Source organism: Mytilus galloprovincialis, chromosome 3 (genome assembly GCF_965363235.1).
Source record: "Mytilus galloprovincialis chromosome 3, xbMytGall1.hap1.1, whole genome shotgun sequence".
Lineage (NCBI taxonomy): Eukaryota > Metazoa > Mollusca > Bivalvia > Mytilida > Mytilidae > Mytilus > Mytilus galloprovincialis.
Genome location: NC_134840.1, coordinates 46,169,654 through 46,194,162, shown reverse-complemented (window position 1 = coordinate 46,194,162; position 24,509 = coordinate 46,169,654). Strand labels below are relative to the sequence as shown.

The 24,509-nt window shown below is 31.0% G+C and overlaps 1 protein-coding gene across 3 annotated transcripts in view; it reads left to right on the top strand.

Moving 5' to 3' along the window:
* The window catches only part of LOC143068114 (TNF receptor-associated factor 3-like), a 45,597-nt gene that overhangs the window by 5,621 nt on the left and 15,467 nt on the right, over positions 1 to 24,509 (top strand). For 2 of the 3 annotated variants that reach the window (XM_076241908.1, XM_076241907.1), the window contains 7 exons: positions 1,796 to 1,882; positions 16,396 to 16,887; positions 17,613 to 17,717; positions 19,413 to 19,583; positions 19,825 to 19,902; positions 22,461 to 22,535; positions 23,032 to 23,151. In XM_076241908.1, coding sequence (XP_076098023.1) covers positions 16,648 to 16,887; positions 17,613 to 17,717; positions 19,413 to 19,583; positions 19,825 to 19,902; positions 22,461 to 22,535; positions 23,032 to 23,151 — 789 coding nt within the window. In that variant the 5' untranslated portion in view covers positions 1,796 to 1,882; positions 16,396 to 16,647. Of the gene's footprint in view, positions 1 to 1,795; positions 1,883 to 13,211; positions 13,316 to 16,395; positions 16,888 to 17,612; positions 17,718 to 19,412; positions 19,584 to 19,824; positions 19,903 to 22,460; positions 22,536 to 23,031; positions 23,152 to 24,509 lie in introns of those variants that run through there. The other variant, XM_076241910.1, reaches the window with a different exon arrangement.

Below are 24,509 nucleotides of genomic sequence, written 5' to 3'. Positions count from 1 at the left end.
AGAATTACTAGTGCCTATTTTAATCAATACAAACCGCATAGTAACCTTTACCGATATCCTCATTTTTCAAACTTTTCCGTCATGAAAACTTTTTTGATTCTAGCGTCATTGATGGATCCTTTTTTTTAGACAAAACGCGCGTCTGGCGCAAAACAAAACTTCAATCCTGGTATCTATGATGAGTTTATTCACAACCACTTACTAGGTCGATGCCACTGCTGGTGTGAAGTTTTTATTCCCCGAGGGTATCACCAGCCCAGTAGTCAGCACTTCTGGGTTGACATGGATTATCATTGATATGGTCATAATCATAAATTAACTGTTTACAAAACATTGATTTTTTTTAAATACTAAGGCTTTTTCTACGTCTTATATAGATTGCCTTAGCTGTATTTGGCAAACTTGAAGAAATTGTTGGTCCTCAATGCTCCTCAACCTGCGCGTCTGCTGCCAAAATAAATTCAATCCTGGTATCTATGATGAGTTTGCGTCTGCTGCCAAAATAAATTCAATCCTGGTATCTATGATGAGTTTATTCAATGACATTGTTAAAGATAACGGTCCTATCTTTAAACTTTCTTTGGCTTTTGCAGTTTATTTATGCAATTTCATACCGTTTAAATCATGCGCATATAATGCCGGTATGTCTACTAAGTATCTGTACAGATCAGATGGATTTAATTAACTTGTAAACTTATATCACAGCAATAATTGCAAATAATATTTTCTAGCACAAACACGTGTTGCATGATTATTTTAAATCTAAATTTCCTGATTGTAATGCGCAACGTCTTCATTCATATATATTTTGTCCGGATAGACATATTATAGTAGCTATGAAAAACTTGAAAATTAAACGTGTCAATAAACAACTTTACCTTAGTGTCCAAATGCGCTAAACCTTATATCAAGACGACAAAAGTTTACCGATGTCAGGAACTGAAAGCTAGTTTGAAATACCAATCGATTCTGTTGACGCTCATATGTCAGATAATGAGGAAATCCGTGGTACTTTTCTCCGCACACGAAGTTGATGCGAAATTAATAGATTGATTTTTTGAAAAGTTTATGAACTGCTATGCTTCATAATCTACTAAGACCAATGTTATCAAACACATATCTAGACGCTATGACAAATGTGTTGTAGTTGCCACAGACAAACGCATAACATTACCATTTTTGAATATATAAATCCCATTAAAAGTACAGCTCGAAATAGATGAGGATCACATAGAAACAAATACTACAACGATGACGATATTTAAAAATCTGGAGGAATCATACCAACATAAAAATAAGGAGATATGGTACATATGATTACCAAGGAGACACCTAGCTACCAGAATTCAAAAACTAACGATAGACAGCTAGTTCACAAACAGACAAAAACATAACTTGGATATTTTGCACGAGTACTGTAACATACCATGCAATATAAAAATGAGATGTGATATGATTCATAATGAGAAAACTGTCCAGTTGTCTGTTCAATTTCCTACTTCAGTTTAAACCAAAGATGAAGAAAACGATGCAATTTCACAACGAAATTTATTACCGTTTCTATAATTAAACGAAGATATATTACATTGATGGGAAATCAAATGTATATGTATAAAAATTACATGTCAGCGCATCATAAAAAAACTTCTGGTATTTATCTCTATATGCTTATCATGGACATGATCTAAAATGCGTTTGCATGGATATTCCACAAAAAGAAACAATTAATTTAACTTCATGGAATCAATTCTTATTCTTATTCATAATGTTAAGGTTTTTTTAATATTTATTACAGATTATTGTGATAGCAGAAGATGGAATATAACAGAAGACATAACGCATTTGTTGTATATCTTTGGACGAATCATTATGGATTCGAAAGGTAATATTAGGATTCAAAATCAATATTCATATAGTCATTCTGCCGCAATAGATTTCTATGCCCCTGTCGTAGCGGAGGGGGTATTAAGTTTTACCCTTGTCCGTTCGTCCGTCCGTCCGTACAAGTTAACGTTTGTCACAAAATTGATTTTCTTGAGATTGTCTCAAATAAATGTTATAAAACTTATACACAATACTTATTACCACAAAACACAGGTCAAGACTGAATTTTGGTGCCGTAACTTTAACCGTTCAAGAGTTATGCCCTTTTGCAAAACGAAATATTGTTCTTAAAATATAAATTATGTAAATTTTAAAATCTTCTTTGAAAATTGTAGTTATCTTTCTTTGTCCTAAATGGTAGTTGAATTTACTACAACCAATGCTTTATTATATACAATGCAATATTCAATTTTGCTTCCACTGTTAAATAAAGATATCTTTACCATTCAGTGCTGCCAAGAACTTTAATTACCATTCTAGGATTATACCCCTTTACAAATGGAAAAATTGCTGAGGTTTTTCATTTTCCTTCCCTTACTTAAATTTGTTGGAACTAAATTTAATGATATGTATATATAATGCTGATTGTTACTTAACTCAAATTTTGGCAGCGTCACTTTTACAGTTCTTGAGTTATGTCCCTTTATAACGTTATATGCTAGCGTAAGCATCATCGGGGTCCCTATAGACACATTCCCCATTTATTTTATTTTCAGCATAAAGCGTCAATAAAATTAAAATCATGTGCAAGGGAAAATCGAGGACAATTCACTTAATGAGTAGATCACGTTATTTGTATAAACTGGCTTCCTTGGTGTCGTTTTGGTACCTTTTATATCTGTTTTATAGTTGTAAAAGAACGGATTACAGTTAATTTTGCTCATGACAATCTTTAATATTTCGTTTGTGATCGACTGTTGATTGTTCGTTTGTCTCTTTTGGGTTTTGTTTGTCTTTGTTCAAATCTTTTTAGTTGATGGTTTTGTTATACCTTTTGTACATTTTAAACCAAGTCAACTGAGGTATGGCGAATAGCATAGTTCACAACAAACTCGAAATGTCCATAAGGAGAAAGCGTATTGTTAGAATCCCAGGGTGTACACACTTTTCACTTTAATAGGATAAAAGAGAGGCGAAAGAGACCAAAGAAAAATTCATCTTGAATAAAAAGAAAAAACAAACAACAGTTCTTAAGAAACAACATAGAAAACTTAAGAATGAGCAACATGAACCCCACAAAAAATGGTGATGATCTAGTGTACTTCGAAATAATACGCAGACCCTTCTCTACATGTGGATATCAACGTGTTGATCATTATAGTACACACCCAGTAATAAGTCTAATTCGGTAGGTCACATTCGAAAAGGGGCGGGATCGTAGTTACGACATTTTGAACATATTCGCTATAATCTGTTAAACGGATATTCCATAACGGTCAACCAACTCGTGATGGCGTCCGTAAAATGAGCAGCAATCCTCTATCAAGGAACTCATGATAGGAAGTACATGGATTATCGTGCCAACTGGGAGGTTTATACTCAATAGGCAGGCGCTGCTGGAATGTTGCTTTACAGAAATTGAAAGTTCATGACTAGGAAGCTGAAATCATCCCTTTTGTCGCAAAGTTTTGTTTTCAACCAAACCCTATTGTCAATTTCTAGGTCGGTAAAATATGAGACAGACTTAGCTGTTTCTGTTATATCCCTTATTTCAAGTTCGATGGGAAAGCTGCGTTCAACATAGTCATCTAATTTTAAATTATTCAGTGAGAAAACATCATCTATGTATAGCGGAGCAAAGTTAAAGGATATTACTGATTTCTTTTTTTCCGGAGAAGTTTCTGTTTAAAGAAAGACTCATATGTATAAAGGAACAAGTCGACAAGACTTGATGAACACAGTTTATACCCAGAAGAATGTCGATTGTTTGTTGAAAACACGTTCTCCAAACGTAACAAATATTTTGTCAATCAAAAAATCAAGCATTTTGATAATGTCAGTTTTAGAGAATGTTTGAATCAGAGTTATTTTTTACAAAGTTTTATCGCTCTCTGAGACAAGAAACTTATAAGTATTTACGTTTGGCCACAATTAAAAATATTTTGGTTTGCCCAAACCCTACCCAAGGTTGAGACAGTGGTTAGGTAGGTAGGCATTTTTTAATTTTTTTTTTTAAAGAAATTTACGTATCGGATGTTTATTAGTCTTCATGCCTATCTGATTAAAAAAACCTTCTTCAAATCAGGACAATAAAAGAATTTGAGTAGGCAGCTTTTTTCTGGGTAGGTAGGGTTTGGGCAAACAAACCTATTCTGTTTTTTATGGCCTTCGCCATTTCTTTTTATAAAACAATCAACTCTTTCAATTTGTCTTTTAGTTTTGAATGGTGAATACTTGTGAGTGAGTGAGTGAGTGTTGGTTGCTTTACGCCGCATTAGCACAAAAAGGCTATATCGCGAAGTATAGAAAAGTCAAATGTTTAATACCTTTGCAAAATGATAGTCTAAAATGTTTTAAAGTCATATGAAACGAGTTTCTTGAAAGTTTAATGTTATCGAAATTATTGATCAATGCATGCATATATACTAACTAATTTTTGCATGCACGTGTGTTTTTATTATATTTATTACACATCTATAACAAATTATCGACAGATATTATTTCATTCAGTGGTTGTTGAAATCAAGCTTATCAACTTTCGAGTTTGTTGTCAAAGTTTACCAGATCGTGATGTTGAAAGAGCCATGGCATTTGTTTTTATATTTCCGATGCGTTCATATTTGTTACATAAATTTTCTTAAATTTGGTCTTTAAAGAGACATTAGCTACGAGATATATAAAAAATCTAAAATATATTTTTTTTTTGGTTCAATAAAACAGATTCGATCAACAAAATATTATTCTAAAACAGGTAAAATCGATGATTAACATATATTTTAACCGGATTTTCGAAGTAAAAATCGGCAATTGATGTTTGGATGTACGGCGGGCGAGCGGCTGCCAAACAGTGTCCGTTCATTAAAAATGTTAAGAAGATTTTTTTTTCAAATTTAGATATGTTGTGTCTTGTGACTAAATGAAGGTCAAGTACAATTTTCATGATTTTTAGCTTTTCTCATTGTTCAGTTAAAGCCTTTTCCAAAGAATTCACTTTTATTACCAAGGGAAATAACTCAATTTTTAAAAGCTTTTTGAAAGACATTGCATTAATGCTCAGTAAAAATTTTGATTTTTTTTCTTTTCTTTGGTAAATTGTTTGAAGAATTTTGTGGTAGGTTTGTTTGTAATTCTGTATAAACTGATTTTCTGAAATATGAAGTGAACTCTTTTAATAATATAAAAAAATTATTTTCATTTAAGTATGTATTTCATTACATTACGTTATGTAGATAAAGTTGATAAATAAGTTGCAGATCTATATTACTTTGTGACAAATGAATGATAAAATATTTGAAACTGTTAAATATGTTTGATTTAAATTTGAAAATAGATATATTTTGTGTAACATCATATCTAAATTTAAGAGAACAGTTTTAACCGTTTTTTAAGGAAATATCGTTATTGATATGGGGATGTACGGCGGGCGGGCGAGCTGGTACGGGAGGGTGGGCTTACGGTTGAACGGACGGGCGGCTGCCATACAGTGTATGTTCAATAACATAAAAACGCTTTAGATATTTTTTTCAAATTTAGATATGTTGTTTCCTGTGACCCTGTGGAGGTCAAGTTAGATTTTGGCTTTCCTCCTTATTGAGTTATCGCCCTTTTTTAATCCAAAAATGGTTATATTATGTGATTGAGTTATTTCTCTTTGAACAGAAATCAGGGTTAATTATATATATATATATATATATATATATATATATATATATATATATATATATATATATAAGTCTGAAAATTAAACCAAACAGTGTTAGAGTTAGATTTTCTACTGACAAATTTTTTCGCGGACGGGCTCAGCGGGATTCGAACTCACACCTTTGATACACTACAGCACCAATCGCTTAGCCTCATGTCTAGCGCTCTAGACCACTCGACCACATCCGCTATATAAAAATATAACTTCAATAGTCGTAGTGTTACCTTGTCACGGAAGGTGAATCTAGAGATAGACATGAGACACGTGTTTTTTAAGCGTGTGTAAATGTTTTATTATTATTTTCATACACAATGTATTTATTATTTATCAGCAATCTAACTCAACAATTTTTATATATCATATAGGATCATGATTCATTTCATTATATATATATCAATTTTGAAAACATTTGCATGACTAATGTTACCTGTTTATAGATAACAAAGCATCTGGTAAATGTCTTAAGATTGGGTTGACAGATTTATTACAAAAAAATAAGGGTTGATGATTATAAGCTATATGACTGTATAAATAAAGGTAGAAATTAACTATTCATTATTACACATTTTGGAGATAACTACAGATAAGTTTTACAAATTTTTGAAATGCCATTGTGTAAATGATAAATAAAATTTAAGATGTTTTTTCTTTTCTTTTCTTTGGTAAATTGTTTGAAGAATATTGTAATTTGTTTGTTATTCTGTAAAAACTGTTGTTGCTGGTTTAAATAGGGGTCCAAAATTAAACTTTTTCAATTTCAACTTGAATTGAAAATAAATAAAGGGTTTTTACACGACCGCAAAAATTGAAAATTTTTTGGTCGTATATTGGTATGACGTTGGCGTCGTCGTCTGCGTCGTCGTCTGCGTCGTCGTCGTCCGAATACTTTTATTTTACGCACTATAATTTTAGTAAAAGTGAATAGAAATCTATGAAATTTTAACACAAGGTTTATGATCACAAAAGGAATGTTGGGATTGATTTTGGGAGTTTTGGTCCCAACATTTGAGGAATTAGGGGCCAAAAAGGGCCCAAATAAGCATTTTCTTGGTTTTCGCACTATACCTTTAGTTTAAGTAAATAGATATCTATGAAATTTTGACACAAGGTTTATGACTACAAAAGGGAGGTTGGGATTGGTTTTGGGAGTTAAAGTTCAAACAGTTTAGGAATTAGGGGCCAAAAAAGGGCTCAAATAAGCATTATTCTTGGTTTTCGCACAATAACTGTAGTATAAGTAAATAGAAATCAATGAAATTTGAACACAAGGTTTATGACCACAAAAGAAAGGTTGGGATTGATTTTGGGAGTTGATGTCTGAACAGTTTAGGAATAAAGGGGCCAAAGGGTCCAAAATTGAACTTTGTTTGATTTCATCAAAAATTGAATAATTTGGGTTCTTTGATATACCGAATCTAACTGTGTATGTAGATTCTTAATTTTTGGTCCCGTTTTCAAATTGGTCTACATTACGGCCCAAAGGGTCCGAAATTAAACTTAGTTTGATTTTAACAAAAATTGAATCCTTTGGGTTCTTTGATATGCTGAATCTAAAAATGTACTTAAATTTTTGATTATTGGCCCAGTTTTCAAGTTGGTCCAAATGGGGGTTCAAAATTAAACTTTGTTTGATTTCATCAAAAATTGAATAATTGGGGTTCTTTGGTATGCCAAATCTAACTGTGTATGTAGATTCTTAATTTTTAGTCCCGTTTTCAAATTGGTCTACATTAAAGTCCAAAGGGTCCAAAATTAAACTAAGTTTGATTTTAACAAAAATTGAATTCTTGGGCTTTTTTGATATGATGCATCTAAACATGTACTTAGATTTTTGATTATGGGCCCAGTTTTCAAGTTGGTTCAAATAAGGATCCAAAATTATTATATTAAGTATTGTTCAATAGCAAGAAATTTTCAATTGCACAGTATTCAGCAATAGCAAGAAATCTTCAATTGCACAGTATTGTGCAATAGCAAATATTTTCAATTGCACAGTATTGCGCAATAGCAAGAAATATCTAATTGCACAATATTGTGCAATAGCAAGAAATTTTCAATTGATTGGAGTTATCTTTCTTTGTCCAGAATAGTAGTTGAATCAACTTAAATCATTGTTTTATACAATAAACAATGTATAAAATTGAGAATGGAAATGGGGAATGTGTCAAAGAGACAACAACCCGACCAAATAAAAATCAACAACAGCAGAGGGTCACCAACAGGTCTTCAGTGTAGCGAGAAATTCCTGCACCCGGAGGCGTCCTTCAGCTGGCCCCTAAACAAATATATACTAGTCCAGTGATATATTCACTTTTACTACCAACTGATAAATTAAAACAATCTTTACCATTCAGTGATAACAAGCACCTTTTGTTACATTTTAATATTTTATGGTGTATTTAAATGAGTAGTTATTGTTGCAAACTCCATTAGAAATTTGAATTGAGATCAGTTTTGGAAAAAGGGAAAGGGGGATGTGAAAAATGGGGGGGGGGGGGGGATTAAATTTTTCTCATTTCAGATTTCATATAGATAAAAAGAAAATTTCTTCAAACATTTTTTTGAGAGGATTAATATTCAACAGCATAGTGAATTGCTCAAAGGCAAAGACCACATTCATTCTCTGTCCAAAACCTATGCCCTGTCAAGTATTTAATCACAATCCAAATTTAGAGCTGAATCCAGCTTGAATGTTGTGTCCATACTTGCCCCAGCCGTTGAGGGTTCAACCTCTGCGGTCGTATAAAGCTGAGCCCTGCGGAGCATCTGGTTTGAAATGCTATATACAAACCTGTATTTATTTTAATAATATTGCATTGAGGTCAAAAGGATCCTAAAAAAACACTTTCCTTAATTTCCTTCAAAAATATAGTTCTTCGGGTTCTTTGATATGCTGATTCTTACAATGTCTCAGTGATGACTAATTTAAATCCGATTTTTGACAAGTCTAAACACTATAATATAATGTGTATTTAGAATCTGTATTTAGGACCTGTTATCAAATTGGTTCACATTGAGGTCAAAAGGGGTGAAAATTTAATTTTTCGTTTGATTTCTTCAGGAATTAAAATTCTTATTTTTTGAGATGCTGAATTCAACTGTGTATTTAGATTTTGGATATAGGACCATGATAGGTAACTGACGACTTATTTCAAAATTTTCAATTCTTTGACCAGATTTATTCTTTTTAGAAACCTATGACGTGTCAACAACAAGGCAAATTCAGAGCCGTATTACATTTGACTGTAGAGTCCATACATGCCCCTCGACCTTTGCGGTCGTATCCAGCTGAGTCGAAGGGGACTTTCTGTCGGTCTGTCGGCAAATCAGTTTTCCACATTTTCCCCCACTGTGCTTGGAGATATTGATTTGATATTTTGTATATTGTGTTATCATGACAACTTACAGATCAAGTTCGATTTTTGTTCCGGTCTGAAGATTTTGAGCAGAGTTATGGTCCTTGGTCTTACAAAATTAACTTAAATAATCAGTTTCAACACTTTTTGTCGTCATTCTTAGAGATGTTGATTTGAAAATTGGTATATATTTTAATCATGATAAGTTACAGATCGAGTTCGAATTATATTTTGGTCTCATGATTATTTTGCAGAGTTATATGGTCCTTGTACTTACAAAATTAACTTAAACAATTCAAGTAGTGTCCAACACTTTATTTCGTCATGCTTATTAAAGATATTGACTTGATATTTGTTATATAGTTAACACCTTGACATCTAACAAATCAAGGACGAATTTTGTTCCAATACAAAGTCAATGAATTTTTAATCGGTCCATGACTATGTATTGCCATGCAATACTCACAGATCTGAATGTTTGTTTTTATAAAGAGTTGAACTAAATTATAAAAGAAAATGAAGAAAAATTCAAATGAAAAAAATCAAATCAAATTAAATCAAATCCAAATCGAGCAAATCAAAGACACCATATCAGGCAAATCAAATCAAATCAAATCATTTATATACGACCGCAAAGAATTTTGCGTTCGTATATTGGAATCACGTGGTCGTCGTCGTCACCGTCGTCCGAAGACACTTAGTTTCTGGACAATAACTTTAGTTTAAGTGAATGGATCTTTAGAACTTTAAACTCAACAATACAAAGGAAGGTTGGGATTAATTTTGGGGGTTATGGTCCTAAAAGTTTAGGAAGAAGGGCCCAAAAGGGGTTAAAATAAGTATTTTCTAGTTTGCAGACAATAACTTATGTGTAAGCGTATGGATATTTATGAAATTGTACCACAAGGTTCCATACCAAAAAAGGAAGGTTGGGATTGATTTTGGGGTTATGGCCTAAACGGTTTAGAAATTAAAGGTCAAAAAGGATCCACAACGAGTTAGGGGCCAAACGGGTCCAAAATTAAACTTTGTTTGATTTCATCAAAAATTGAACTATTGGGGTTCTTTGATATACCGAATCTGACCGTGTATTTAGATTCTTAATTTTTTGGTCCCGTTTTCAAATTGGTCTACATTAAGGTCCAAAGGGTCCAAAATTAAACTTAGTTTGATTTTAACAAAAATTGAATTCTTGGGGTTCTTTTATATGCTGAATCTAAACATGTACTTAGTTTTTTTTTATTATGGGCCCAGTTTTCAAGTTGGTCCAAATCTGGGTCCAAAATTAAACTGTGTTTGATTTCAACAAAAATTCAATATAGGGGGTTCTTCAATATGCTGAATCTAACCATGTATTTAGATTTTTAATATGTAGGACCGGTTATCAAATTGGTCCACATTGAGGTCTAAAGGGTCCAAAATTGAACTTTATTTGATTTCATCAAAAATTGAATTATTGGGGTTCTTTGATATGATGAATCTAACCATGTATTTAGATTTTGGATATTGGAATACCACAAAGGGATGGTAAGAATTGTCTTTGGGAGTTATGGCTCAAATCGTTAAGGAATAAGGTGCAAAAAAGGGGGAAAAAGGTTTCCAGGTTAATGGACAATTACTTAAGTACAAAACATAATTTAAAAGCAGTGTAAGGTTGGTAATTGAAACTCATTTTAATAGCTCACCTAAACTGCTCTAAAATTAGGCATATTGTGAATTTGCCAAAAACTTTGTTATTAATAAATTTCATTGGAAATTTGCCAAAAACTTTAGTTTAATGAACTTCATTGGAAATTTGCCAATATAAAATGTTGCATTGGAGTTATCTTTCTTTGTCCAGAATAGTAGTCAAATCAACTTAAATCATGACTGTATGACATATTTTATATTTTATGATGTTTTTAAATGAGTAGTTATTGTTGAAAACTCCATTAGAAATTTGAATTGAGATCATTTTTGGAATAAGGGAAAGGGGAGGTGAAAAAAAATGGTGGTGTTCAATTTTTCTTATTTCAGATTTCAGAAATGAAAAAAAAAAATTTCTTCAAATATCAAAGGATTAATATTCAACAGCATAGTGAATTGCTCAAAAGCAAAAAAAAAAAAACAACAATATTTCAAGTTCATTAGACCACATTCATTTTGTGTCAGAAACCTATGATGTGTCAAGTATTTAATCACAATCCAAATTCAGAGCTGTATCCAGTTTGAATGTTGTGTCCATAATAGCCCCAACCGTTCAGGGTTCGACCTCTGCGGTCGTATAAAGCTGCGCCCTGCGGAGCATCTGGTTTGGAATTTGGTCTCCTACATTAGTCATGAAGACATAATCTTTGTTTGATTTCAACAAAAATTGAATATATGGGGTTCTTTGATATGCTGAATCTAATCATGCATTTTGATTTTTGATTTTTTTTGGCCCCGTTATCAAATTGGTTCCCTTTGAGGTCGAAAGGGTCAAAAGGTAAACTTTGTTTGATTTAAAAAAAAATCAAATTATTGTGGTTCTTTGATATGCCGAATCTAACTGTGTTTTTAGATTTTAACTTTTTTGGTCCCGTTTTCATATTGGTCTACATTAAGGTCGAAAGAGTCCAAAATTTAATTTTGTTTGATTTTCACAGAATTGAATTCTTGGGGTTCTTCGATATGCTAATTCTTAACATGTATTTAGATTTTTAATTATGGGCCCAGTTTTTTTAGTTGGTACAAATTGGGGTCCAAAATTTAACTTTGTTTGTTTTCAACAAAAAATGAAGGTATATATCAGGGGTTCTTTGTTATGGTAAATCTAACCATGTATTTAGATTTTAGATTTTTGGCCGTGTTATCAAATTGGTCCACATTGAGGTCAAAAGGGTTCAAAATTAAACTTTGTTGATTTCATCTGAATTCTTGGGATTCGTTGATATGCTGAATCAATCCATGTATTTAGTTTAAACATATTTATTTATAGTGGATTGGGAAACAAGTTTTGCAGCTTATATTAATCACTTTCCACTTTGCAGATATGAGTGCTTTTTAGATTTGGATATTGGACCATAGGTAAAAAAATAAGTTCATTAGACCATATTCATTGATTCTGTGTCAGAAACTTATGCTGTGTCAAATATTTTATCACAATCCAAATTCAGAGATGTAATTAGTCCAAATAATTATGACGTTTTGGAAGGCTATTTTAAATTTTTGCTTTGACGCCTTTCTGTGATGTTCATCAAAACTAAAATTTTACCAACAATTTCATAATTCAAAGCAGCGTAGTTCTTATGTTGATGTTCTAAGTAATAGATTAGAAAGGTCATCTCTGTGTAAAATTAGATTGAGTGCACACAATCTTGCTATTGAAAAGGGGCGATATTTAGGTTTAGCCACTGACGAACGAGTTTGTAATGTATGTAAATCAGGTGAGGTAGAAGATGAAAATAATTTTTTACTGAAATGTGAATTTTTTCAAACTATAGATTTAACTTTAAAAATAAGATATTAAATATACTTCCTACATGTTGTAGTGAAAATCAGCTAAATATTAATAGTTGTATTAATAGTAATTCTTTAAAAGTCCTGAAAGTGACTAGTTCTTATATATATAAATGTCTGATGTATAGAAACGAGATTTTAGCTTCTTAATTATAACATATTTAAATACTAGTAACTGTATGCTGTATTCATTGTTGTAATGCACTGTAATATGGGCCTTTGCCAATTATTGTAATTGTGTTTGTGCCAATAAAATATTTGTATTTGTATTTGTATTAAGGTGTAAAGGAAAAAAAATATAATAGCCTTTCAAGATGTCATAGTTATTGGGACTAAGATGTAATAAGCTTAAATGTTGTGTCCATACTGTTCCCGATTGTTCAGAGTTCGATCTATCAGTCGGTCGTACTAGTACTAGTATCGAGGTCGTATCAAGCTGCGCCTTGCGGAGCATATTATTTAGAATAAGCTTCTGATTTTGCAGTGCCGACTTTTCGCAAATAAGATTGTTTACATTTAGAATCTAAACAGATATTTTTCGTCCTTTGCCTTGACACGTTTTTGACGACCGGTTATTAGCCGCCAGCCGATGCTGTCTATTAATAATTTTATAAATTCCGTTTTCTATAAATAACATTTGAGGGTGACGCCATTGATTCAACGCTGTTCAAATGTGTGCTCATGTGGCAATACCGTGAATACGGACACAGATAATGCGTTACACACGTTGTTTAAGGTAAAAAAGGAGAAATTTATAAGTTAAATCAAATACACCAAAGCAACAAGACATTAACTACACAGTGAAAACTCAAAAAACTCAAGACTTAATTTAACCTTTGGATGTAACCAGTGCATAGCTTCATAGCGACCAACCAGTATATTAATCTAGTCCGAAAGGTTCCATCTTTAATAGCCAATGGTGTCTGTACATTTGTGCTTTTATGATACTAGTTATAAAAACACGAAAGAATAAAGGGATCGTTAAGGATTGCACAAATTACGCTCTGGCTAAATTTAGAACAATAAAATATATAATTAGCACGGCCTAATTAGCACAGATATATATATGTACGCATATTCCGATCAGTCTTCTTACTGAACTCTCAGTCATATTTAAGAATATTTAAATTTTCATTGCGATTTCAATTTTTAAACTTCCTCTCATTGCCAATTTTAAAGAAAGTTTATTCTGATTGATTATTGGTTATGTAAAAATAGCATAGAGTAAAAACCAAGTGGATTTACCTGAAGTTATCAGACTTGATAGTATAATTATATATTAGTTATGGAAAATCTGGTCATTATCTGATATATAGACTACGAAACAGGCATGACAGGACAAATGTATTGACTCAGGCAGCGATATAGTCCAAATAATTTTGACGTCTTGAAGACGTCATAATTATTTGGACTAGCAGCGATAATGAGTTAATTGCGCCCCTTTATTCCTATTTACAAGCTTCAGCAACCAGGTCACCTTAAGATTTCCCATTATTTTTAAGAAACATCAGATAAAAAAAAGAATTGTGCTTTGAAATACCCAAGAAATATGTATATGATTCAAAAATATGTTTTACAATGAAATGCATCCTAAACCTACAAAAGTGTAAAAAAAGTGATTTTTTATTAACATGTTTATTTTGTCTTTTAGAACAGATGAAATGAAATCCATTTCAAATAACTGTGTGTTTAATAACTACTTGCCCTATGCAAGGATCTGACACAACTTCATGTTGTCATCCCGATTTTTGTCTTTATATTAACAAATCGATTTATCACACATGCGTTTGAATCAATCGAAGCAATATATGCACAAGAAAAACGTCTATGAGAAAAAAAAAATGTCAAGGATAAACTAATTTTGGAACGGCATGCAGCCCAAAAATTTGCGGAAGCGGTAATAGTTTTTTTTATTGAAAAGTCAATTTCTCCAAAACAGGAGCGGGAAAATCCAAAGAACTATTAATCAAATTGGTGTGGCCTAACTATTCTGTATGGTTTTTTTTCGTTAATACATGTTAAACATATATTTAATTTGAGTAAGGGGTCATCCATAATTGTCAACCTTTTTCCAAAGTGTACAAAACGTACACTTTTTCAGACCCCCCACCCTCCCTCAAAAAGTGTACAACCATTTTCAGATTTCAAGAGAAGAATCAGTCATTCTTAATAAAAAGAAGATCCTGTCTATTATATTTTAGTTTAATATAGAAATTTGCTTTGAAAAAAAACTAAAACATATCTGACTGTTTTATTTGATGACATCTATCTATGCTTGTGTTTTGTCAGAATAAAGAGTACAAAAATTAGTGTTTCCCCTACCACACAGTGGGAATGGTAACTCCAATAAAAAAGGGCACCTAGAGCATGCAAAAGATTAACAAAAGGGCACATTAATTATGCTACGAATCAAAGAAAGGGAAATGCATGGTTATATTGCATTGGTAAAGTATGGACTGACAGTTGTTGATGGAATCAGAGCTCAAGACAGCAATCAATAAAAGTGTAATGTTTTAAAACATTTTGAGTTTTTAAATTAAAGGAGGCTTATACTAAGAAAAATAAGTTTACTTCCGATTTACTGGTTTACTATTTTGGAATGCATTACAAGGAAATTAATCGAATGACCAGTTTAAAATCTTTTCACAAAATGGTGTCTTGTCAAAATCAAAACATTCAAAGAATTTAGCATGTTAGTGTTTCCATCAATTTTGTTTATTTAACAGAGTAAAACGATATCGATCAATGATAAAGCAGGTGAAATTGACAATCAGGGGTACTGAGAAATGCTTGCAAACTTTTTATTTAAATAATTTTACTAGTTCATATTTTTGAAAGATTTAGTTTTCATATGATTTGATCTTTTAATCGTTCAATCCCGATTGAGTAGAATTATGATATCAAAATCAATATCATCAAGTGAAAATAATAAAGAAGAAATAAGAAGAGAAACACACCCAAGCCAATTCTCGATTTAAAAATCGACTTTCCCTACGGAAACGATATAAATTCCGGAAATAAGAAAAAAGCGTACGGTAAAAATGTTGATTTTTTTAACCCCTCCCCCCAAGTGTACATTTTGTACACTTTGGAAAATGGTTGACAATTATGGATGACCCCTAAATCTATTGAAGAATTAAGTCAATTCATCAAAAACAGAACTTTTTAGCGGAGAAGTCTCTTTGTAAAGAACCATATTTTTGTATCTTATTTTAATTATTTAAACAGTTGTGTGAAGGAAAGTGTATGTCGTATGGTCCACGTCTCACGATGATCATAATATTTTGTCAGCGTCTAACATCATCTGCAGTCATTGTTGACCTTGACTTTGCCAAAGTTTGGAATCCGCTTTCCCGAGCTATTTATATAAATAGGTCACATTTCTAAACACAACAATAAGAAGCGTAAAAAAAGGTCTTTTCCATAATTCAACATAAAAATCACCTGAATTTTTAAGGAGGAAATTAAATAGAAACAGTCTCTTGTCAGTCTTGATTTTCTAGAAGTCAGAGCATAAAATCTTTACCTTAACTTTCCTATCATTGGAATATTGATGATTTATTTACAGTTGCATATGTTTTACACCAGATACATGTACTTAAATTATTATCTTGAGACAGTTAATAGAAATAATACATTTATTTTTATCAAACAATCTGTCATAGTTTCAGTTAATGTAATTGTAAAAAAGTCACAACTATTGAAATTTTAAGTCAGATTTCACTGGAAGATTGTCATAAATTTTGTAATAAAGTACAATTAATACTTACACAGTATAAATGAAATGTTTTAATATTTTGTAAACTTTTTTTTTAGTAATGCCAAGTAGTTTGCACTTCTACAGACATACCAGAGCTTGTTCCAATTTCCATTTCATACAGCCTATAGAGAGGATCATAAAACTATTGTACATTATTATTGAAATCAAAGATCCAACACTGTAACTGCTTTTTGATCCAACATTTTTTTGTGTTTTTGTTTTGTTTGCGTGTGTATAAATAGAGTATAGCTGTGTTTTTGTTGCCTATGATATTGCTTTAACTTTGTGAATTAGCACCCTCCCCCATAATGAGTTCCATGTCATCCAGATCAATCATATCTACTCCAGCGGAAACACCAGAATTTGTTGAACTAGATCTCAGAAACAATAGTTGCCCTATTTGTAGTAATGTGTTAAGAGACTGTGTTCAGTTGCCTTGTGGGCACAAGACTTGTGAATCCTGTATTGACCAGTTATTTAATAATTCTATTTCGGAAGGAACCTGTCCAGTGAATGATGAAGACTGCTTTGCTTTTTCAAGGATTGATGTAAGTTTGGATACCTATTACATGCACATTTTTATACATTACTGTATGATACATGACACAAAATCAGTTAATGAACAACAAAAAAACACACACAAAAAGTAAGGAACTGCACTTTTATTGCTGTTCTTCATTTCAATGTCATGAATGTCACAGTGAGTTTTATTGTTCTAATTTAACAAGGTGAATTCTTTTTTCCATGGATACACTCAATATAATAAAAATAAAGTCTAAAAGGATATAACAGATAAATGTATATTAGTACTTAAATCATCCTATCATACACATGTACAATACTTGTACATTTGTAGGTTTGAGACACTGTTGGCTGTAAACAACTTGTTATACTTGCATAAACTAAAATATCTTTGAAACTAACATGTACAGAGTTAATGACTGTGGTATACATTTGTACATATGAAGTGTCAAATCCATTCTACAAGCTAGCTCTCCATGTAATGTACACATCATTACTTGTTTGGATGACTATATATTCAGACTGCACATATTTCAGTACCATATCAAAGAAGTTGTGTCAGTGCATTACTTTTCTGATTTCATTGATAAATGTTCAAATTCTTCATGATCTAATTTCAAACAGCATCTACAAATGTATTATACAGCATACATGTATATCAGATTGATAAATGTATCATACAAAATATATCAGAAAGATAAAAAGTTTGTTGTGCAATGGTTATTTTAGAATTATTTACCATTGTTTGTAGGTTGTTCCAGATTATGGCACCAGAAGAGAAATTCTCAAATCCAAAGTCTATTGTCCATACAAAACAAATGGATGTGCCACTACAATAGAGTGGCAAAAATTACAGGTAATGCCATATTACATAGATGGTATATAGGTTTCTTTTATGTTTAGAAAACATGAATGGAAATTTTTGTATATCTGTGAACAAAAAGACATACAGGGCAATGGTATATATCAATTAGACATTTCAACCTTTTATTCTGAATCAGTTGATTAACTGAATTGTTTTATTTTTCAAATACATTGTAGTTGATTAAATATCTGAACTATTTAAGGTTCCTTAACACCATATAGACTTCCAAAAAAGGGTTCATAAAACAGCTAATAAATCTAAACAGACCATAAAATATACCTATTTTGATGTACATATATGGATAAAATAATTCATGGAATTGTTGGCAGGCCTTTTAAAGAGAAGAAAAATATTTTTGAGATATTTTCTGACTTATGAAGTCATGTTTATATTTAAATATGAAATAGTTCCTGTATAGATAAAAAGTAAAGGAAGTATATAATCATTATAAACTTATTTTTTTCAAACTATTTTTGAATTCAGTATTAAACATGTTAAATAAAGATAAATGCTGGCTTTTATTAAATTGATATTTATATGATGATATCTTATAATATATTTCTTAAAATAAACAAACTCCAGAAGTGCAGTAGCCAGTTGGTCAGGAATTTCCCTGTAAAATTTACAACTAAAATTTTCATATTAGATTAATGATTAAAATTTGTTTTACTGTAAATTTATAATAAACAAACATAATTCTTCTCTATCATTTTCAGTTTTGATAACACAGAAGTGGGAATTTTGAAGTTCTGATTTGAAAAAAAAAGATATTTGCCATTTTCCACTAATATTTGAGATAATTACAAAATTTTTTTATTCGAATTAAGGGGAACTTAATACTTCCTTCTGTTTAATTCAATCTAGTAGTGTTATAGCCTTTCTTTGTAATCTTTTATTGTTTAGCACATACTACAGTCAGTTAAACTATATTGAAATATATCTAAATACTAAAATACAGATTCACTAGTGTTTTATATAATGACATAAAAAAAATGTTGAAATTTACAATTTAAGTAAAGTAAAATTTTGCACATTTATTTCAACAGAAGAATGAATGATGCATCTTGTAAATTATCAAGTAATTTTCAAAGATAAAATTTTCAAAACAAATATATAATGTTTCAATAAAACAGAAGAAATCTACAGGTCAATATATGATCATCAACAATAGACCAATGTATATACAGTGTGTAAGTTCTAAATCACATAGAACCCCAAAAATTTGTAAATAAAATTAAACATACACCATTTAAGATATTCAATCTTGTCACTCAACACCAACTTGAAATTCCACAAAAGACATATATCTATAAACTATATGTTATGAATAAAGACACTGACTAAGTTTCTGATTTCTAAAAGGAACATGATACTGAATGTCTTAGCTGTTCACCCCTTCTACAAAAGTGACCCTCCCAAAGACAGTACATGTACTATAGAATGGATAGCCACTGAAAGCAAGCCTATACATGCTTATATTGAAATTATGTTGTCTGATACTCTTATATCAAGGCTGTACTTCATACTTAAGTATGAACACGATCTAATGCAATGCCTAAAGTCACTGTCTGTAAGAACATTAAATTTTAATGACCTACTAGAAACATAAATAAAGCAAATCTGTATGTATTATTCAAAAAATATATTGTATAATGTTAAATGTTCAAAGGCAATTTTTAATTACAGAACCATAAAGAAAGCTGTGAACATAAACCTAGAGAATGTCCAAACAGAAACGACGGTTGTCAAGAAACTTTATCATTTAAAGATTTAACAGACCATATCACTAACCATTGTCTGTACTCTCTTGTATCATGTCCAGATTGTCAAACACCTGTCATGAGAAAAGACCTTCAGGTACAATTAATTGCAAAGCAGAATTACCTATTGGATCTCTCTTTTGGCTGAGAAAATTATTGTTTTACTTACTTAATAAAAGTTTGATTTATAACATTAAAAGAAAAATAAATCTACAATTAATTGGTTTCAATACATTTCTTCTCTATTATTAAATTTCAAATTAATAAATACAATTTATGTCATAAATAGCTATTTTAACAGATTTTTTTCACGATTTTACATATTATTTTTTTTAAAGAATCACCAAGATGATTGCACAAGATTTCCTATCTCCTGTAAATTCCATTGTGATGTAGGAGTGCTACCACGAGAGGAGGTAAGAACAGTCTAAATTTAGGTTGATTTAGAGCCTGTTGCTCTAAATGACCACTTATAATGCTTGTAAAATATTTTTATATATTTTTTTTCCAATGAAAGAGTTAGAAAAACTTTAGCACTAGGTTTAGTACAATTATACATTAAACAAATACCAGATGACTACTGTTGATCAGGAAACAAGGTAGGAATCTATTTTCCCATTAAACTTTAACAATTATCACTATTCATGTACCCTTTTTATACGACCGCAAATTTTGAAAAAATTTTCGTCGTATATTGCTATCACGTTGGCGTCGGCGTCGTCGTCGTCGTCGTCGTCGTCGTCGTCGTCCAGCGTCCGAATACATTTAGTTTTCGCACTCTAACTTTAGTAAAAGTGAATGGAAATCTATGAAATTTTAACACAAGGTTTATGACCACAAAAGGAAGGTTGGTATTGATTTTGGGAGTTTTGGTCCCAACATTTTAGGAATTAGGGGCCAAAAAGGGCCCAAATAAGCATTTTCATGGTTTTCGCACTATAACTTTAGTTTAAGTTAATAGAAATCTATGAAATTTTGACACAAGGTTTATGACCACAAAAGAACGGTTGGGATTGATTTTGGGAGTTTTGGTCTCAACAGTTTAGGAATTAGGGGCCAAAAAAGGGCCCAAATAAGCATTATTCTTGGTTTTCGCACAATAACATTAGTTTAAGTAAATAGAAATCAATGAAATTTAAACACAATGTTAATGACTACAAAAGGAAGGTTGGTATTGATTTTGGGAGTTTAGGTCCCAACAGTTTAGGAATTAGGGGCCAAAAAGGGACCCAAATAAGCATTTTTCTTGGTTTTCACACCATAACGTTAGTATAAGTAAATAGAAATCTATGAAATTTAAACACAAGGTTTATGACCATAAAAGAAAGGTTGGGTTTGATTTTGGGAGTTTTGGTCCCAACATAATAAGGGGCCCAAAGGGTCCAAAATTAAACTTTTGTTTGATTTCATCAAAATTGAATAATTGGGGTTCTTTGATATGCTGAATCTAACTGTCATGACTGTGTATGTAGATTCTTAACTTTTGGTCCCATTTTCAAATTGGTCTACAATAAGGTCCAAAGGGTCCAAAATTAAACTTAGTTTGATTTTGACAAAAAATGAATCAGTTAGGTTCTTTGATATGCTGAATCTAAAAATGTACTTAGATTCTTGATTATTGGCCCAGTTTTCAAGTTGGTCCAAATCGGGGTCCAAAATTAAACTTTGTTTGATTTCATCAAAAATTGAATAAATGGGGTTCTTTGATATACCAAATCTAACTGTGTATGTAGATTCTTAATTTTTGGTCCAGTTTTCAAATTGGTCTACATTAAGGTCCGAAGGGTCCAAAATTAAACTAAGTTTGATTTTAACAAAAATTAAATTCTTGGGCTTATTTGATATGCTTTATCTAAATATGTACTTAGATTTTTGATTATGGGCCCAGTTTTCAAGTTGGTCCAAATCAGGATTCCATATCAAGTATTGTGCAATAGCAAGAAATTTTCAATTGCACAGTATTGCACAATAGCAAGAAATATCTAATTGCACAATATTGTGCAATAGCAATTAATTTTCAATTGGAGTTATCTTTCTTTGTATAGAATAGTAGTTGATAATATATGTTGGAAATTTGCCAGACATGACTATGATGTCATTTTCTATTTTTATTTGCCAATAACTTTATGTAAATAACTTCATTGGAAATTTGCCAATATAAAATGTTGCTGATGAAGCTTTTTTTCCTTATCTTATCTAAAATGTTTTTAGATAATGTATGTTGGACATTTGCCAGACATGACTATGATGTCATTTTCTATTTTTATTTGCCAATAACTTTATGTAAATAACTTCATTGGAAATTTGCCAATATAAAATGTTCCTGATGAAGTTTTTTTTATTGTTTTATACAATAAACAATGTATATTCACTTTTACTACCAACCAATCTTTACCATTCAGTGATAACAAGCACTTTATTTTACATTTTAATATTTTATGATGTATTTAAAAGAGTAGTTATTGTTGCAAACTCCATTAAAAATTTGAATTGATATCAGTTTTGGAAAAAGAGAAACGGGGGATGTGAAAAAAAAAGGGGGGGGTTAAATTTTTCTCATTTCAGATTTCATAAATAAAAAGAAAATTTCTTCAAACATTTTTTTGAGAGGATTAATATTCAACAGCATAGTGAATTGCTCAAAGGCAAAAAAAAACTTTTTGCAAAATCTTGACATTTGTTTTGTGTAAAAAAAACCCATGTAATGTCAAAAATTTGATCACAATCCAAATTCAGAGCTGTATCACGCTTGAATGTTTTGTCCATACTTGCCCCAACTGTTCAGGGTTCGACCTCTGCGGTCGTATAAAGCTGCGCCCTGCGGAGCACCTGGTTCAACTTGAATTCCAGAAAGTAACAATAAGAGCCATATTGTATGTTGAAATCAAATATTGTTTTTTGAATAACAATAAACAAAACTCCTTGAGGGTTGTGAGCTTGCTAAAGAATTTTGATTTTTAATATATCATTATAGATGAAAGTCCATGAGAATGCATGTCCAAAGAAGCTTACAAAGTGTCCATATTCCAGTGCTGGCTGTGCCTTTGAGGTAAGTGTTTTTGATTCCTTTCATGAAAACCTTAAAAATATAAGAAAAATAGATCAATATTGTTTTCAATTGAATATTTTGCAAAGCAAAGGCTCAAAATTCTGAAAAAAATATAATTCATCTAAATATGGAATATTGTTAAAAAAAAATTTTGTTTTTTTATTTCTATTTTCTTTTCATTAGGTAACAGAATAATTCGATCATGTTTAAATAATATGTGTAGTTGTCTAAGACCCTAATAATTGCTGACATGCTGCAGTCATTTTTACAGGCAGTCATTTTTACAGTGAAATTATGAAAGGAATTCCTTAAAATGTACCTACATACCATTGACCATTTTTAGAAAAGATGTGTAATATTGTTTTATGTCAATATTAAGAAAATATGTACAAATTCTGTGTTTATCATGTTTATTGTCAAAGTTCTCTCTCAGCATTCAGTTGTAGGAATATAATACATGGATATTTTTTTGAAACCTAGTAATATTGAATTTCAGGGAAAAGAAAATGAAATAAATGAGCATGAAAAATCAGCACTTGTTTATCATCTGTCTTTGAATCAAGATTATGCTAAAAATATGGAACTACAAAACTTCAATATACAGCACGAGATGCAGGTAATAATTTGCAGCTATGAAAAAGAAGCACTGTCTTATATTTCCCTATAAACACAAATCCTTCCAAAATTGAATTGCCTTCATACCAAACCAGAATAACAAACTAATGATAAATCTATAGAAAGTGAAACATGTGACTGACAAGAAAAAAACAGCAACCTGTTGTTGATTGAGATAATGAATATCTGCATTTCTTAATTTCTTGTTAGTTTGGGAAGTTTGGGATAACTCATTATCCTGTTTTAATGTTTTAAGGCTGTTTAAGTTCTGGTTGGATATGAGGGCTCAAAATAAGGTAGACTTGCATGACATGAGCACTTTTATATGATAAACTTGACTTCTGCTCATCTAAAAGTGAACTTTAGTCATGAAACCAACAACATTTTGCAACACGTTTTTTAAATTAACTATAGAATTACTTATCAATATTTAACATTTTGAAATTAAATAATCCATTGGCCCCAATCTTTACACTAGAAATAATGTCTTCATTTACAATTAGCCAGATCATTATAAGTAGGATGTAAACAAAGCAAATAAGAAAAATGAGGCAGTGTTTAGATAAAATATTCTAAAGTATAAACAAGATATATATACAAGCAAGAAATTTTACTTTATTGTCAAATGGAAAAATAAATGTTGATAATAAGAATTGTAGTTCAAGTTGAAAACCTAATTCTGCTTAAAACTAATAGTCATTGTAAAATGAGGTGGTTTTGGTTTTGCCTTACATAATTTGAGTTTTAAGTCTACTTATATAAAGTAGACAAAATATAATAATACATAACTTGGCTTCTTGTAAAACAAAAAAGTATATTGGAGTTTAAGAAGACAATGTTGTAGCCAAATGTGTATGATGTTCTTTGACTACTTTCCTTTGTCACACCATTGTATGACGATGTACACAATTTATCATCTATCTCTTAAGGTTAATGACCCATTCTGTAGCCATTTTTGTACGAACTTTTCAATCTTCAATAGTATCAAAACTACAGATATAATGAAAAATAGAGATAGGCCATTTTGTACATATACCAAGGGGTAACTTGATGCAAAGCATTATTATTTACTGTTTCATTGCATTTAATAGAAAAAGAGGACTTTGTGACAAATAAACCAAGATTTTTTTTAGAAAATCCACAGCCTTTAATACAGATATTTTTGCTATAAAATTTGAAGCATATATTACTCACCTGCTTTTCTATGATGTGCTAGCGTTTATTTTTTACAAAAAGTTCTAAGAAACCTGTAAATTCCAAAACACCTCGTGCTGAGTCACTAAAGTCGAGTGCACCCTTAAAGTATACTTGATTTGGTCCATATTTATATTTGTTTTAACCAGTAACTACATAATAAAC